At 40.9% G+C, this 18438-nt stretch overlaps 1 protein-coding gene across 2 annotated transcripts; it reads left to right on the forward strand.

Annotated features, from left to right (window-relative positions):
- The first annotated feature begins 1262 nt into the window (after positions 1-1262).
- LOC143293468 (hydroxyacylglutathione hydrolase, mitochondrial-like) lies at positions 1263-15258 on the forward strand. 2 transcript variants are annotated; one of them, XM_076604356.1, is made up of 9 exons: positions 1263-1380; positions 4793-4965; positions 6320-6384; positions 7392-7509; positions 8412-8517; positions 9251-9354; positions 10277-10378; positions 10780-10859; positions 14028-15258. In XM_076604356.1, the coding sequence occupies exons 2-9, from the start codon at positions 4861-4863 to the stop codon at positions 14119-14121; spliced, it is 774 nt and encodes a 257-aa protein (XP_076460471.1). In that variant the 5' UTR covers positions 1263-1380; positions 4793-4860; the 3' UTR covers positions 14122-15258. The 2 variants fall into 2 exon arrangements, with proteins under 2 accessions (XP_076460471.1, XP_076460470.1); XM_076604355.1 differs by lacking the exon at positions 1263-1380 and adding an exon at positions 3690-3834.
- Positions 15259-18438: the final 3180 nt, after the last annotated feature.

Raw genomic sequence — 18438 nt, forward strand, 5'->3', positions numbered from 1 at the left:
TAAGAGGCGTCCAACGTTTCAGATCAAAGGTCTGTCTTCATGGACTGTATTAGCTAGAAAATGATTTTTCAACTAACACAGTCCCCGGCCGCAGGCGGACCTGTGGTCTGACGGAAGTGTTCGACGCCTCTTTTCAAAAGTGAGTCTCATTTTCAACGCACAGTTTTTATAAACTTTCTCCGTGTGTAGCTTTCAAAGACTCTGCAGTCATCTTTCATTTTATCGTCAGTCGACTCCTTGTTTGTAAAGTGCTTAGAGCCTGGTCTCTCACCGAGGACAGGCGCTACATAAGTATCAGTCCATAATGATCGTCGTCGTCATCATCCACGCCGTCTCTTCCTCCCCTGAAAAACAGGTGGCGAGCTGTGTATGTCACGGAATGGAGGGGGGAAAACTCAGCTTGTTGATGACAGATTAGGCCGACAGGTGGCAGTCTGTTCTGTTCCCATTGATCAACATGGCTCGTGACTATCTTCACAGCACAGGCGAAAAAACCCGAAGTTATTTAGTTTTGCAGGTATCGTCAAGGCTGTTCGTCAGCGTTTGGGTTTTTGAGTCGGATAAGCACCCGTGCTTTTTTTTTTTTACTTGTTTGTGGATAACACTTGAGTTACACCTATAACATGACAATCATTCATTCTTCAACTTACCGTGCAGTCGGCCAGGCATACTGTCACGTAAAACAAGTCACAGCTTCCTCCTCTTCTTCTCAGCAGTTCTCCTTCTCATCTTCATCATCATCATCATCATCATCATCATCAGTATTGTTACTATTATCATTATCGTTGTTATCATTATTACTGACTATTATTATTATTATTTAATTCACCAGCGCTCGCTCTCTCACACACACACACACACACACACACACACACACTTGGCTGATGCAAGTACTCTGTGTGTGTGTGTGTGTGTGGTGTGTGTGTGTGTGTGTGCGTTCGTATACTGTACCAGCCGGCTGCGATGTTTGTTAGTTTTGTACCCTGCACAATGTGGGTAAAAGAGCCGGAAAGGAAGAAGGTGACATGATTATGAATTGCCACACTACCATGGAGATCGTTATACATTTCCTCGCCATTGACAGTCAACACTGATGGACAAGGAGGAAATCGTCACAGCTGGATGAGAAACTGAAGATTTTTTTTTTCTTTCTTTCTTTACTTCTTTTATTTCCGTGCCGAGGGGAGTACGGGACCGCTGGTTTGACACTGACGTAGACCTATACATGGCAGTGACAGTCACAGTGTCAGCACCAGTGTTTCCGTGAGGCGAACTCCCACTCTGTCTGTCACGGTATGTATGGATGGAGGCGAGGGACGGGGCGCTAGGTGGGTGAGGTCACTGAGGAAGAGGACATCAAAGACAGAATTAACATAACAGGTCAGTACAGTATAGTTTTCTTCCTCCTGTCTCGGTGACAGAGTCGTTTCGTCTCCCCCCCCCCCCCCCCCCCCCCCCCACACACCCCCTTCCTCTCTCTCTGTCCGTCTCTCGCGGGGTGCCGTTGGGGAGGGGTTGCGGTAGTTATGTTGTTGTTGTTATCAGTTGTTTATGTTCTGTTGTTGTGTGTGTGTGTTTTGTCAGTTGTTGCTTTTATGACAATGCCGATTATTTCAAGTCAAGTCGATCCTGGCACATCATCAGTTGTGTGAAGTTTTACAGACCAGTCTACCGGCCGGCTGACTGAGATCATTTTAACGTGATTACGAAAACATATAAAGATTATGAGAGGCAAAGACAGCCCCGCAGACTGAGAGAAACATTAAACATCAAACAAAGACAGAAGAAGACCAGAATACCGTGGCAAAGGTACATTGTAGAAATCTGCTGTGTGATTTCAATCACGTGCCTCAGTCGAGTCATTTTATTTAGGCCCCATGTTACCAACAATAATAACTGCCGTAGTTGTAGGCTATTTAAGTCTCAGTTTGTCGTTGTGAAACAGCTCCCAGTGTGGGAGTCATCCTCTTCAAACTGTTCTTTACATAAATTAAATCCCGGCCGGCTCTAAGGTATTCTGCACAACCAAAGTCAGTTGTGAATAAAATCATGCCGACACTGCGTTGGCTGTCAGAGTGTGTGTGGTGTGCAGTGCGTGTGTGTGTGTGTGTGTGTTGTGAACCGGGAAGTCATGCCGACACAAGGTTGGCTGTGTACTTGGTGTGTCCGCGCGTGTGCCACTGAGTGTGTGTGTGTGTGTGTGTGTGTGTGTGTGTGTGTGTGTGCACTCCGGTCCGGGAGGGTCCGGATAGAGGCCGTGTAGCCGCGTGACGGGGTCTATCGTCGGGATTCATAATCAGACTGGTGGGAACGAGAGCCGAGTAAAGACCAAAATTAATAGGAAAACTGAATATCAGAACTGCTACTCTGATCTGGTCATGCATTTTTACAACGCCTGAGATTCACTCGGCTCACCAAGCATGACACAAACGATGTTTGTTTTGCGACTGATTAATTCAAACGATTCTCACTGATTAATTCAAACGATTTATAATAATAATAATAATAATAATAATAATAATAATAATGGTACTTATATAGCGCTGAATCTTGTGCAGAGACAAATCAAAGCGCTTTCGCGCCAGTCATTCTCATGCACGCATAACTCTAAAACTGGAGAAACTGAAGACAAGGAAGAGGCAGAGAAGGGAGGCTATTTTGGGAAGAGGTGGGTTTTAAGGCCAGAATTGAAAGAGCTGAGTGTGGAGACTTGACGAAGCGAAAGACTGTGGAAGTTCATTCCAACTGCAAGGTCCAGAGACAGAGAAAGAACGGCGGCCAACAGTCGAGAGTTTGAATCTGGGTATGCGTAAGTGGAGTGGATCCGAAGCTGATCGTAGTGAGCGAGATGGAGTGTAGAGGTGAAGGCAGCCACAGAGATAGGAAGGGGCTGATTTGTGAATACATTTGTAGCACAGAGTGCTGATCTTGTACTTTATTCGGTGTGAGACAGGGAGCCAGTGGAGATGTTGCAAAAGAGGAGTGATGTGCTCAGATCTTTTCTTCCCTGAGGACGAGTCGGGCAGCAGAATTTTGTATGCGCTGAAGGGACTGAATGGATGAAGCAGGCAAACCAGACAATAGAGAGTTACACGGTAGTCAAGGCGAGAGAGAATGAGAGAAACGACAAGTGTAGATGTTGCGTCAATGGACAGATATTTCCGGATGGAACTGATGCGCCGCAGTTGACAGTAGCGGGATTAACATATCTGATTGATAAATGTTTGCAAGGACAGTGTGTTGTTAAGGACAACGCCGAGGTTCCTGACTGAACTGGACAGAGGGATGGATATACTGCCAAGTCTGATTGTATTAGTTGTAATGGAAGAGAGTTTTTGTTTAGTTCCTATGATCATTGCTTTAGTTTTACTGGTGTGGTCAGCTTCAGTTCTCACAAACTGAGAATAAATCTACAAAAGACGTCAGTGCACAGGCTGCACCCAAGTGAGGGTGTGGGGGGGGGGGGCTGCGGGCCCGGGGGGGGGGGGAGGGGAGGTTTACGGGGGGGGGGGGGGGGGGGGTCCTTCAGCGATACAACAGCGACTGATGCCGCCCATAATATTTCCTGTATTACTGTGAAAATAAACGATATTGTTTGTATGTACTTCCAAGTTCCTCACACAACACATTCGATGCACATGTCATGACGAACCTGTTACGCTGGTCGAGATCAAGGGAGAAAACTGCACGATGTGCGGAAGTTTAAAACGGAAGTCGCACACCCTGCAGAACAAGTTTTGTCTGCTTCGAACTTCTGCAACCATACTTCGTAGATGTGGAACTTGCGAGGAGCCGCTTCCCGCATCGCTGTCATCGGTGCAATTTTAAAATCAGGTACATGACCACGTACTCTGTTTCGAGACGCGCCTTCCAAACGATGTTTTAAAATGTTTAAGATTAAATAAAAATACATGTACATGTGCATTCAAGTGTGTCCACACATTGACACACGCACGCACGCACACAAACACACACACACTTATGGAAAGTTACAAATAATGCATATGCATGTGTGCACAAAATACACAAAACCTGTGCACACACACACACTATTTCTGTTTAAAACTTACTATAACTGAATATGTTTAGAACCCATTCTGTTACACAGTGTCAGCCACTGAATGAGCATTCGTCAATGCCCCAAGACTCAAACTTTGCTATTAAGGTGTAAGCGTGTGTGCATGCATTTGAGTGCAAGTGTGCATGCATGCATGTGTCATAATGTGTTACACAGAACCACAGTTTATTGTCCAATCCAAAATGATATTATTCAGATTAATGCTCAATATCAAGTGGAGGGAAGAGTAAAAATCCTTGTCCATGCATATGGGAGCCGAACCTAGTTGAGTGCATTACCACAAGGCTACCTCTCCACTATGAAAGGAACAGAACCTAGTTGAGTGCATTACCACAAGGCTACCTCTCCACTCTGAAAGGAAGAGGTCCATCTTTCTTGATAGGATGGTAAACTTTCCTTTGTCTGTTATGTTTGGTAACTGTCAACAATAATGTGAGAGACAACTCTTTGGTAAAGTTGGGTAAAGAGAGATGGATACATTCAGTGTACATTAAAGGAAAACAGCTGAAAGAAAAAAAAGTCATTGAATCTAGCCAATGTCCAGTGATGTGGCCATATACAAGACATTACACTGAATTATAGTATTGATTGTTTTTGTAATTATATATTTTAAAAAAAAGGTTAAAGAGAGCATGTTCATAAAAAATGTGCAGGTTACAAATGCAATAGTTGTAAATCAAACATCTGTTTCATAGTTTTCTGCTGTGTGTTTAGGGGGTCTTTCGAGACTGCTTCAGGTGAACCACTGCCATTCGTCACAGACTCTGACCAGACACATTGACATGTGTGTGAAGCTTCTCCCTGCGCTGAAAGACAATTACATGTACCTCCTCATTGATGAGGAGACCAAGGAGTGTGCTGCAGTTGATCCTGTAGAGCCTGAGAAGGTATTTCTCCAAGTGGTTAGAGCACTGTACTTGCAATACTAGAGTCCTGGATTTGAATCTCAGCTGTGTCTGGTTGGTGAGGGGTGGAGATTTTTCCCCTCTCACATGTCAGCATATGTGCAGATATGCTTGTGTCTGAATCCCCTTTGCACATAAACACTTGCTGAAGATCACATATAAATGTTTAAGATCCCATGATCCTTGTTAAATGCTTGGCAGATTATGGAAACACAAACATACCCAGCTTGCACACCGCCACAAATGAAGTATGGCTGCCAAGATGGCCAGGTAAAAATGGCCATATGTATACGCTTCCCATTTGTAAATATGAGTGAATGTGGCATTTGCAGCCTATGAACAGGCTAAAAACCAAAAAGCTTCATTGGTATCTGAGGAATATAGTTTCATGGTGGTATGATCCAGTTTCCAAGGAACACTGAAGCAGAGAAATGTGTGTGTGCCAGTGGATCTCTTCTTCATCATCATTGGTGGGTTGCAACTCCCACGTTCACTCGTATGAACATGAGTGGGCTTTTTACATGTATGACCGTGTTTACCCAGCCATGTAGGCAGCCATACTCCGTTTTCGGAGGGTGTGCATACTGGGTATATTCTTGTTTCTATAACTCATTGAATGCTGACATGGATTACAGGGCCTTTAACATACATATTTGATCTTCTGCTTGCATATACACATGAAGGGGGTTCAGGCACTAGCAGGTCTGCACATATGTTGACCTGGGAGATCAAAAAAATTTCCACCCTTTACCCACCAGATGCCATAGTGCGATTCAAACCCAGGACCCTCAGATTGAAAGTCCAATGCTTTAACAACTCAGCTATTGCGCCCGTCTGCCAGTGGATCAACAATAATTGATTCGGTGAAGGGGAGATGGGGTGTCACTGGATACAGTTACATAATATGCTGTGCCTTGTCTGCAGTATTGGTGTGTCTGCATTACTGGGAGATAAAAAGCAGCTCAGAAAGGTGGCCTAATGTCTAATCATCTGTTCTACTGATAACTCAATTCTTTGTGTTCCATTTACCAGAACAGAATCCTGTGGTCGACATGTTCTTTTATGAGCATTGGTTTTAAGTGGGGATGCCAGTGTATAGCAATAGAAATCCATGGGTTGTAATATTTACATATTTTACAGACTTTCGTTTCAGTTATTTTTTCTGTTTTATTTCTTTGTTTTACATTGTTTTAGTATTTAGACACACACTTCAGTGAAGAGTTCCTTGACCCCAGCTGTAAACTTTTCAGTATTATTAAGATGGTAACTCCTACCCATGAAGTCAGTGAATACTCAGTGTCATTACTCTGTGTTTGTCCCCTGATTGCTGTGACAGGTTGTGAAGGCAGTTGAAGAAGAGAAAGTCAAACTGACATCTGTTCTCACCACGCACCATCACTGGTAAGCATCAGATACAAATGCATTCACTCACAGCTATCCATTTAACATACGCCTTTAGCTTTGCTTTTCCATTCCCTTGCAAACACACTTATGTACTCATTCACACTCAGTTGTGAACAGATTAGGAAGTGTGATTGTATAATCATGCACATTTATTTGTGTGTGTGTGTTCCTTTTGTTTGCAACTATGATTTATACCAAGGTAATACTACTTGGAGAATCCCATGGAATATAAGGGGGGGGGGGGGGAGGGGGGGAGAGAGAGAGAAAGAGGGGGAAGAAGATAATCAATGAATGAAGTTTGGAAAAGCCTAAGTTATACACACAGCAAAAAAAAAAAAAAACCCAAAAAATGATTTGTTAAAACCTTAATCAGTTAATAAAGCTAAGGTGTTGACTGATCTAATACAACATTGTAATTTATATTGTAAATGGTCACTTCATTGGCAGGTTCATTGTTCTGCCTTCTGGTAACAGAATTTCATTTCTAATAAATCCTTGAACAGAGTATGATATTTTATGGGCCTACAACTAGTACAGGGCACTTTGGATTATAAGGTGTACCCTCAAATGTTGTATCAAAACTGAAAGAGCACTGATGGTTGGTCGCTGTCACAGCCATGTTTGCAGCTTCAGTCAGTCAACCTCCACCTTGTTGAATCAGTGTGTGCTTGTTGTTATGGAAACTTGCCAGTATTTGTGAAAGATCATTCCCCTCCAGATATCAACCACGTTGTAAGCGCAGTTTTATTCATCATCACTAATGTCATATATGTATACTTCAGGGTTTGGAGGCTGACTTCATTGAGATTCTGATTCACGACAGTGTTTTTACATATTTTAACCATACATTAGGCACACAGAATTATAAATGGCATGGGTGAAATTGGAGGGGAAAAAGAAGTGAGTCCATAAAATTCTATATAACAATGCACATAAGTTGACATTGTGTCGGGGGGGCGGAGAATATTACCTTCCTTTTAGTCTACAGACTTGGCATGTTTCAGGGATCATGCTGGTGGGAACGAAAAACTGGCAGAGATGGTGGAAAAACTGACCGTGTACGGAGGAGATGACAGGATTGGGGCACTGACCAACAAAGTCACACATGGTGATGCGTTTCAGGTAAGTGATTGCTGGATGGCTGTGGAAGTTTCCAGTTGTTTCAGAATTTTAAAAGATACAATGCAATACAATGCAAACAATATAATAACAATGCATTTTTATTCATCCTACTGAAAGTTAATTGTGCATCCACAGGCATGTCACTCATGCCAAACAATATCTCGGCCCACAGCGGAATCAAACACACACAAAATGTGGTAAAGCTTGCACCAAAAGATCAAAAAGAAAAACATATCAAGCTAAATGCACATAAGCAAGAAATAACACACATTGGTTTGATTTGTGCCCCTCCTCCTCACACACACACACACGCACACGCACACCAAGTCTATTGAATAAATTGATAATGTTGATAGTAATGATAATGATAATTTTAATGATAATAGTAGTAGCAGCAGTAATAATGATAACAATAACAATAAACATGTGTGTTACTGTTAAGGAATAGAATTTCAGAATTAGAAATACATTTTTGAATTTATCCTGATAAATTGTTAAATGGCAGATTCAGATTAAAAAAAAAAGAAAAAAAAGATAGCATTCCAGCATGCAGTAAAAGAGATCTGTTTTATGCTAACACGAACATTAAAATAAATTGTACTGAGGTAAGAAACTCTGTCACAGATTGATCGTTTTAGATTGAATTCTTATATTGCTAGCATGATAGTTATGATGATATGGAACAAGCATATAAACATCCACTTTTGTAATCTCCAAAGACCCGCAACTACACACTGATCATGACAATGTTTGTGACATAATAAGGATGATGGTTAAGATGATTGTCTGTTGGATGGTTGTAGATGTTTCTGATTGTTAACGAATTTAAGAAATACACTACAAATGACAATGTTTATGATTTAGTGATGGTGATGGTGGTTGTGTGTTGATTGGCTACACAGATTGGAAAGCTTCAAGTGAAGTGCATGTTCACCCCCTGCCACACCAAGGGGCACATCTGTTACTTCATCACTGGAGGCTCTGGGGAGGACCCGGCGGTCTTCACTGGTCAGTGTTTAGCATCAGTGCTCTTGATAGATGGTGGTTGGTGTGCTGATAGCTGGTTGTGTGTTTGTGAGAACATAGGTATTTATAGTATATCCACACTTAGGTTTGAAAATGGGTTACGTTTTGTGTGTGTAGTATATGCATTATTGCCAAAACTATAAACTTAATCAGTGTGATGTGGTTAAGTGTTGTGCATTTATATCATAAACAAAACTAGATTTTTTTTTTTAGTGTGGTGTTTGGAAACTGCTTAATCATAGTATTTACAGCAGTAGTTAGAAGTAGTAATAGTAGCAGCAGTAGTAGTAGTAGTAAATTAACTTTCATATAGTTATAGTATGTTAACTTTATTCAGAAAGTTGAGATTTTCTCTCAAGATATCTACTTCAGTTATTGAATGGTTGTGAGAAAGGTTTGTGCTTGCTTTTCTCTTCTCTGTGTGCATGCATGTTTCTGTGTGTGCTTAGGGATGTGTGTGTGTGTGTGCGTGTGTGTGTGTGCGTGTGTGTGTGTGTGTGTGTGTGTAATTGTGCATGTAATTATGAGCATGTATATCAGTACCATGTCTGCACTACCCTTAAGTTGTGGTTTTATGTGGGTCTGCTTATAATGTGTCTGTTAGAATGCATATGTATGGTGAATGTTGAAGGATGAGTGACAATCAAGTCATCACCATCTGTGTCACTGATATCCAGGAGTTATGAAGGAAGAAAGTAATGTGTGTCTGTTTTAGGTGACACATTGTTCATGGGTGGATGTGGCAGGTTCTTTGAAGGAAGTCCTCAAGAAATGTATAAAGCATTGGTTGAGATTTTGGGCACTTTGCCTGGCAATACGGTAGGTTTGAAAGTTGTATTATTCATATTATTGTGTGTTCCTGTGTATGTTTGCTATTGCTCATGAGTGTGTGTGTGTGTGTGTGTGGATGCACACTCTTGTACTTGTTTTTTTGCATGCGTGTGAAATGATTAAGGTGTTATTTGCATGCTTCCACTTCATTTTTTACTCGAAGAAACAAGAATCTTTGTATCCAGAACCTAGTACAGATGCTTTGGATATTTGAAACCTTGCAACCTTTTTAGCACAATTCCTCATTTGGTGAAGGTCCTGAAACATTGAAGAAAATAGCTTGTGAAAAGAAAATGCTTCGGATTAGCTCAGAAAACAAACAACTTTTCTCTGTGTTGTGGACTTATGAAATTCCTTATTTTTTTCGTTTGATTGCCACACGACCACATAAAAACTGACTGAAGACAGTAATGTAGGCATTACCTCTGAACTAACCAGAGTGGTTGGAGACATCGTCAGAGGCAGTAGAGGTCGGGGTGGTGGTGGGGGAAAGTGGGAGAGGGGGAGTAGAAACAATGTTTGTTGTGGCTGAAAGAGCTAGACCTGTGTGCCCCCACACCCCCCCACCCCACCCCCACCCCCCACCCAGTCGAGAGCAATCTGGGCTTAATTTTTGCCCGATTGCCCAAACGAGCAATGTAGTCTTGTGACCTTGAAGTTTTCTTAAAAAAAACATACTGCACAGGAAATTAACAACTTATTGAGAAAAAATTAAGTCTCCATGCACTGCAATTGCAGTTCACATTTTACTTGAAATATATTCTCAGAAGGTTTGAGTGTGGGTGGCAGGGAGGGTTTGGGATTGATGGGGTTGTTTGTTGTATGTATGCATGCAGCTGTGTGTGTTTACATAAGTGCATTCAAGAGAATGACTCTTCCTATATTTGTGTATATGTATGTTTGTGAACAGAAAGTATACTGTGGCCATGAGTACACAGTCAGCAACCTGAAGTACGCCCTGCATGTGGAACCAGACTCAGCAGATGTGAAAAACAAACTTGAATGGGCAGAGGTAGGGAGTTTATTTTCTGCTTTCACATATTTCAACCCACATCAAACATTCCTTGTGACATGAGTGTGGATTCACCAGGAAAGGTTGATTGATTGGCTTATCCTTCATTAATGTTCTTGTAAACAGTATTTTGCACATGGAAAAATTTTACCAAACACTTCGTCTTTTTTGTGTGATCATGAGCTTGCATTGGAACTCTCTAATTACTACTCGAAGATCATTTGGAGACAAAAGACCAACACAGTTGATGACTTCTTTCATAATATCATATATCATTTTTATGTTATATCATCATTTCCATGCTGTTGGATATGACATGAATAGACATGATGATGTGGATCTTAAATCATGTTATGGGCAAGTGAAGTTTTTGTGTGAACTCATTCTTTTTTTGTCATCAGAAACAGCGTTCCATTCAAAAACCAACAATACCATCAACCATCCAGGAGGAGAAACAACACAACCCTTTTATGAGAGTTCGGTAATGTATACATGTGTTTGTGTGAGTGTGTGTTTGAGGGAAGTTGGTGTATAATATGTTTTAGCATTTGTTGGGTTACGCTGCTGGTCAGGCATCTGCTTAGCAGATGTGGTGTAGCTTATATGGATTTGTCCGAATGCAGTGATGCCTCCTTGAGCTACTGATAATGATACTGATACTAGCATGCGTGTGTTTGTTTGTGTAGTGCGTGAGTTGGTTTGTATACATATGTAGCACGTGTTTTTGGATGTGTGCTTGTGTTTGTCAGCAAGTGTCTCAGACCTGTACAGACCTGCTCTCACACACGCACGCACACTAGTTCACCAGTGATCATGCAGCAAACAACAGTTCCATTTGTTCCCATTTGTATTTCCTGTTGACTGGCAGTGTGACTGGGGTGATACATTTACACTTCAGACCTATGACCAAATATTTGTCAGTTTGTGTCATTACTAGCTCACCAATCAGGCATGATATTTTTGTCAAGTCGGTTTATGTCAAGCAACACATTCCCTGAGATGCATTTCTGTGTAATTTCTCTGCAGTTTCCATTTCAGTTTCAAGGTGTCAGAGCATGCAGACTGATCCATATACATTATACATCTGTTGTATTTGAAAAAGCAAAACTAAATTTAAGGAGCAGATGCCTGACTTTCACAAAAACACAGTGTGCTGGTCAGGCCTTCAGTCTGCAGATCCATTAGAGAACCGTCATGAAGTCTACTCATTCCATTGCTGCATGATCTGATGTATTTTCAGTTGTGGTCTCTGTTTTTGTTGTTGTTGCTGATAAGATTCCTGGAAGGCTAGTCTGTTCTTTCCCTGTTTCTGGACCTTGCGATTGGAATGAACTTCCTCTTTCGCTTCGTAAAGTCTCCACACTCAGCTCTTTCAAGTCTGGCCTTAAAACCCAAAATAGCCTCCCTTGCCTGCCCTTCTTGTCTTTAGTTTCTACAGTTTTAGAGTTATGCATGCGTGTGAATGACTGGTGCGAAAGCGCTTTGATTTGTCTTTCCACAAGATCCAGCGCTATATAAATACCATGATTATTATTATTATTTATGGAGAATATTAATTTGATAGATGTTTGGTGTAATTTCTATACAGACTGTTTTTATCAAACTAAAATATTAGGTGGTTTGGTGTTTAATGTAACTTCTGTATAGTTTGTTTTGAAACTTCAATCTCGAAGCTAATGATGCTTGACATGAAGTTGCTGTTAGGAATATATTTCAATCCTTATCAGACAGTTGACAAGCCAAGCCAAGAAGCTTATTTCACGTGCCCCATGGAGGCACAGCAACATTATACATTCGCGTCTTGACCACTTACCATATAAACAAAAAGAGTGATATCAGAAAGTAAGCAAACACAGAAACTGAGAAAGCCCACTCAAGCAAATAAGCAAATACACATTAACTCCTAGGCTGCCTATATGACGAGATAACTCGTCATCGAAATATTCTGACTTTTCCTTGCTTTGCATTCAGTTCATTGACAAAAATGCTGGTAGCTTTAGCTTGGGGAATCTTTCTAGATTCTATTCATGGCTAGAAACACCATCTGCGTCATAAGGCAGTCCTTTATTTGAACATTTTGGTTGGGTTACTGGCCGCAGTCTTTGCCTGGCTCCTCTCCTCGCTCGCTCAACAAAACGTCGGACTGACTCCGTGCTCAAGGCATGCGATTGTGGCGAACTAAATCAACCAAGATTACTTTCTTTAGCTGATGCTCAGAAAGAATTGTAGCATAAATTCAAAGGAGAAGACAGTGGTGAACATTTATAGGACGATTTGATAGAAAATAAAGGGAGCAATCAAGAGAGTGACCAAGATATGACTATCAGTGAGTGATGCCGGCTGTTCAGCTCTAGCAGATGACAGAAGTCACCGAATTTTTAGCAGGACACAGTGTGAGCTATTTTCTTGGCACTCAGCCAATGCAGTCTGATGAGAACTGGATAAAGTGACTGTGTGAGAGGGGTGAAGAGGAGGGGGGTGGAGACTGAGGGGGCGTGGCCTCACATCCATATTATCACTTCCAGAAGTCACAATGCATTATGTATCTATTTCTTTTTCAGTTTTTTTATATTGTGGTTGTTCTAGTATGATTTTGTGTGTGTAGATATCCATTTGTCCAGAAAATATGATATTTTAGTGCAAATTACCTGACTAATGTTTGTAATGAACAAGTTGAAAATGTGACAAAAAACAAAACACTGATTTCAAAACAACAGCATGTCACTAAAAATATATAAAATGGGAAAACATCATGTGTTTTGTATTTTTTATTCATTTCCCTTTCAGAAAATATATACTTTTATGGGTCTTTCTCCAATAACCAACAGCACAGAATTTTTTGAAAATTTATACTGTTTTTGTGGAAAAAGCCCTGGCAAATAGATTTCACTTGAATCTTATTTTCCTGGCAGCGAAAGGGTTAAGAAGTTGTTTTCCTTCAAGCAGACAATATAATTTCCCTGTCAATAAACAAAGTTTTCTAATGTTTGAAAAGAAACATGTGAAGTCAAGAAAAAGACCATAAGTTTTGACAATTAAGTGGAATTTAATTGGAGTTTGGTCAGCTTCTATAATTTGCAGATGATAAACATTTTCTTCCGATGTTGTCAAAAAAGGGGCACAAAAACAAACAGGAAACTCATCAGCAGTATCGTTTGTGGAACAGGTATCATGGATTCCTTCATTTTTGGTAAATTGTTGAAATGCTATTTATAAACAGGCAGTGCATTGTCGGTTATTCTAAACTCTCAGTTCAAAATTATTTGTAACACCTGTAAACTGAGCATCTTGACCAAAACATGTTTTAACATCCTGTGAGTAATATATTTGTATAGTGTAGATACATTTAAGATACTGATTTCACAAAATACATCTGACCATGTGTCATTTGTCATATTTATAGTTAGCAAATTTTAGTTGTGTAGGGAGGTTTTTTTTTCTATTCGACTCTTGTTTAATGTTTTTCTTCCTATACAGTTTCAACACACTTACAGTCTGTTGATTTTGATAAACATCCTTTTCACATCTGTTAATCAGAATATATGTCATACAGGTCACAAATGCATCACTGCAGCTGGAATTAAAGTATTAGAGGAAAACAGAATGAGACAACCACTAAAATTCATCCTTTGTCTGAATTGTGTTACAGAGAGACGGCTGTGCAAAAGCATGCCGGGGAAGAGGATCCAGTCCAAGTGATGGGGATTCTGCGAGAAGAGAAAAACAATTTCATTCCAAAGTAACATGCGCACAGAAAAACACAGACTTGCATGTGCACACATACAGATACACACAGACATACCTGCAAGGGTGGACACACACACATGCATACTTACATGCACACATAGCTGGCAGGCAGGTACTCAAGCATGCACAAATACACACATGCACACAACGCACGCACACGCACACACACACACACACGTGCGCAATGAAGTGTTACCCAGAACGCTTGCAGTCTGAATTGGAATGGTTACTGCCTTTTTGTAGGAGCTTAGTTTGTTCCTTAAATCCAAGAGTCTCATCTAATTGCTGAGGTTCATGTGTGTATTCAGAGAGCTGCAAATAATGTCTTGAAAAGAAAGGTAGGAAATAGGAAATCAAAATGGTTGCGAGTTTGTCAAAGAAGAAAAGCCTTTTCCATGAAATATGATAAAAGAGATCATATTCTTTAGGATATGTGGATGGCATTGCAATTGTTGAATTCAGATGTATGCAGATCTGCCAGCTGCTAATAAGACATAAGAGTAGCATTTTCATTATATGAGGGTCTTTTTTGTGAGAGTTGCAGCACTTATAATCAGTAACAGTTACACTGGCTTTCCATAAAAAGATCAAAGACTGAACATGTTGCCACTTTTCCCATTTAACTTGTTTAGAGGTTTTCTCATGTCATAAAACTTCATTTCAGCAGTGTGACACTTTGAAGTCATGTTGACACACAGGCCGAAAAGTGTGGTTTGAACTCAGGTGAAGGTCAATTATTCAGATATTCTTAGCTGTAAGCTTTGCAGTAACACTGTGTGGATGCTTCTTTCTTTGTTGTCGAGGTCAGTTCATCGCTGGCTTTGCTTTCACACGCATTTTTTTTCTTTCTATCAAGATGGAGTGTTGGAGGAAATTGAGCACCAGAAGGGAATGAGAGCTGGGGGAACATCTTCAGGATGATGAATGTGTGTTACATCAGAAAGATTTTTGTTTTTGCTCTTTCCAGATGTCCGTCTTTGCTTGCAGATTGATGAGGGAATTGCTCAGTTTTTATGTAAAAAGTTAATGAACTGAATAACATGTCTTTTTTCCTTTGCAATTTTTATTGATGACTTCATTATTTATTTATTTTGTATGAGAGAAAAAATAAAATATATCAGGTTTGATTCAAATATTTTTGTTGTTATGTTTTTAGTTTCACTCTTTTGGATAATGTGCCATCTGAAAGAGGAATTCATCTAATGCCGTTTTGTTGTTTGAGTTTGTGTGTGTATGTATGTGTGTGTGTGAGTGTGTGTGTGTGTGTTTTCTTCCTCTTCATTTGATGGCAGCAACTCACACGTTCATTTGGTTTTTCAACTGGTTTTTTTATGGATGACCATTTTTATACCGTTTTTTTGGCAGCATGCTATATTTTACATTTTCATGGGTGAGTATGTGTTGGATTTCTTTGTGTTTCCATTCCTCATAAAATGCTGCCAAGGATTTTGAGTTTTATTGTGCACATTTAACCTTCTGTGTGCCTGCAGTGTTGGACAGGAAATTTAAACAAAACTCCCAAAGATGCATCCATGAAGTGGATGATCTTCAGCTATGTGGTACCAGTCTTCCCATTCGAACCCATGGCATACTCAGGTCTGGGTAGGAACACCTCTGCTGGCGCTTGAAAGTTTGCACTCAGTTGTCAGTCCTATTACTGTAAGTTTCATATTTAAGCTCTCCTTTCCCCTACCCACACATAGCATTCTGATAACACCATGCTTTTTCATACCAAGGTAGTGCATGCATAGCTACTTTGCTGAGGCAACAAAAACTTTCAGTCTCACATTCAGCCAGATAAAAAGTGGCCATTGGTGTTCCCCCTCCTCATGAGGCCTAAGCACTCCTCTGAGCAGTGTCGGTGGCATTCGTCTCAATGGAAATTGGATTTTACTTTCAAATTTGCCTACTTTTTAACAGTGCAGCCAACTTAAAATCCTCTTGAAAGTTTGACTGTTTGTCCTGTGGTGCCTATCCAACTGTGCAGCCATCATAAAATCATCTTGAAAGTTTGACTGTTTGTTCTGTGTCACCGATCAGCCATTCCAGTTTCACCTGTTCAGCCTCCCTCTTTCTCAAACACATGCTCCCATGCACATGCACACACACACACACACACACACACACACATAATTATACACACACATTGTCCTGTGTTGCCTATCCGCCATTCTGTTTCGCCTGTTCTGCATCCCTTTCTCTTAAACACTTGCACCCATGCACACGCTCTCTCTCTCTCTCTCTGTCTCTCTCTCTCCATACCGGCATGGATGAGTGTTGAAATATAATATGTACATGTTGCCAGCAGGAAAAAACAGGTGTGCATACAGATATAATTTTATCCTTTGGATCACTATTTCATATTAGCGGAAATATGCAAATTGGGAAAACACCATCTGAATCCACTGATCAAATACATCACTACTTCTTCTTCGTTTATGGGCTGCAACTCCCATGTTCAGTCATATGTACGTACATGAGTGGGCTTTTACGTGTATGACCGTGTTTATCCCGCCATGTAGGCAGCCATACTCTGCTTGGGGGGGTAAACACAACACTGATCCTGGTGACACCAGATATATTGACAACCATTGCTTATATGGACTGAACCAATGGCCCCGCAGCTGAGGCCAAGCAGCCGTCATGTCAGTGTTCCCATGCCCAGCGCGCTGACAGAGCAGCAAACGTGTGCGGGCGCACACACACGCATTTGTATGTGTGTGTGTGTGTATTCTGCTGAAGTACAGAGGTGAAGTTAACAAAGTAAGTGCTTTCCACCACGTAACAGGCCTGTTTATGACTTCCTTACCTCAGTCTTTGATCATGGTGGCGTCAAAGCCACGTCTGCCTCTGTGTGTGTGTGTGTTCGTCTCTCTGCATCTTCAAAAGCCTTTGTTTCAGTCGCTCAGGCTGTTTATGGGTAAATCTGAAAGTGGGAGAGAATTAAGAGAGAAAAAATCGGCTCATTTTTTTCTTGCAATGCACAATATACTTTTATTTATAGAGTAAGTGACCATTTTTTTCATCTCTTAAAAACGTTTCCCTCGTCTCGGAAGGTTATATTTATGTGAAAAGAAAAGTGCACACACACACACACATTTATATAGATATATATATTACACAGAACAACTCAAAGAAGTGCAAAGCTGATATGACAAAACACAAGAGCAACCACAAATTAAGCCCAAGAGGAATAATATTACCATAACAAAAACAAGAAAACACTTTTCTTTCAAAAAAATATGCAAAGCAGACCTGAGGACTTACACAAGAGTGACTACTAAAGTAAGCGCAAGATCAATCATATTACTAAAACTATGATAGTAAAAAGTAATAATGATAGAAAGATGAAGAAAAAGAAAACTTTCTTTCACTACACAACGACATTGTAAAAGCTAACAAACAGTCAAACGGAATAAATTATTCCCTTAGCGATGAAATATGGTTCCCTTCTCTCCTACCTTCGAAGGTTTTCTTGAGCAATTAATGGCAGCACTAACGGAATGTTTTCTCTTTCGCATTCTCGCTCACTGAAGTTAGGGGAGTACTATGGCTGCCGTGCACGCAACGCGGTCGCCTCAAGCTGTCACACGATGAGCTACAGGATGGTTCAGTCGATCATAAAAGAGGCCGTGGTGACAACCCACTGAGCGCTGTGTTAACATACAGTGCACATCAAACAATTCACGAGTGCAAATGCTTGATTAACGTCACGCTCAATGGGAGTGTTGCGGGCCGCAGAGTTGACTTTAACGACATAAATGACAGTCTTTTCGGTCTGCACATGAAAGAAGTGCGGATGCACCTTTTCTTTTCCCCTCCACATTCAAAACAGCACCACTAAAAGACATGGGCTTGCCGGTTCTCTATTTCAACCCTAAAAGTTTGCCTTCTGCATTGATTGCACAGTCTTAACAGAGAGAGAGAGAGAGAAGAACTTCAGGGACTATAAACTCTGCACGTGATTCACTGACGTTCATCAAACCTCCCTCTCCCTCTCTCTCGCTCTCTCTCTGTACCTTCCTCCCTCCCGCCCTCTCAGTCTATGTGTGTGTGTGTGTGTGTGTGTGTGTGTGCGTGCGTGTGTGTGAAGTTCCTCTTCAGAAGATCCTCTCTCTCTCTCTCTCTCTCTCTCTCTCTCTCTCTCTCTCTCTCTCACGCACACACAGGCACACGATACACACACGTGTCTCTCACAAGCTGTTATCAAATACAGAAAAACGTATGAACAAAGTTTAGAGGGCAGTTTATGGAACAAACCATGCAGGGTTCGTGAAGTTTCAAACCATCTTTTCTTATGTATTATAGAAGTT

This window comes from Babylonia areolata, chromosome 19 (genome assembly GCF_041734735.1).
Source record: "Babylonia areolata isolate BAREFJ2019XMU chromosome 19, ASM4173473v1, whole genome shotgun sequence".
NCBI classification, from domain to species: Eukaryota; Metazoa; Mollusca; class Gastropoda; order Neogastropoda; family Buccinidae; genus Babylonia; species Babylonia areolata.

What these genes read in the sequence shown, in the direction of transcription:
- LOC143293468 (XM_076604355.1), top strand. Translation starts at nt 3,774, where the DNA reads ATGTGGAACTTGCGAGGAGCCGCTTCCCGCATCGCTGTCATCGGTGCA. An exon ending in GCACTTTGCCTGGCAATACG is followed by an intron (nt 9,355 to 10,276) that starts GTAGGTTTGAAA and finishes GTTTGTGAACAG; the next exon opens with AAAGTATACTGTGGCCATGA. An exon ending in AACCCTTTTATGAGAGTTCG is followed by an intron (nt 10,860 to 14,027) that starts GTAATGTATACA and finishes ATTGTGTTACAG; the next exon opens with AGAGACGGCTGTGCAAAAGC.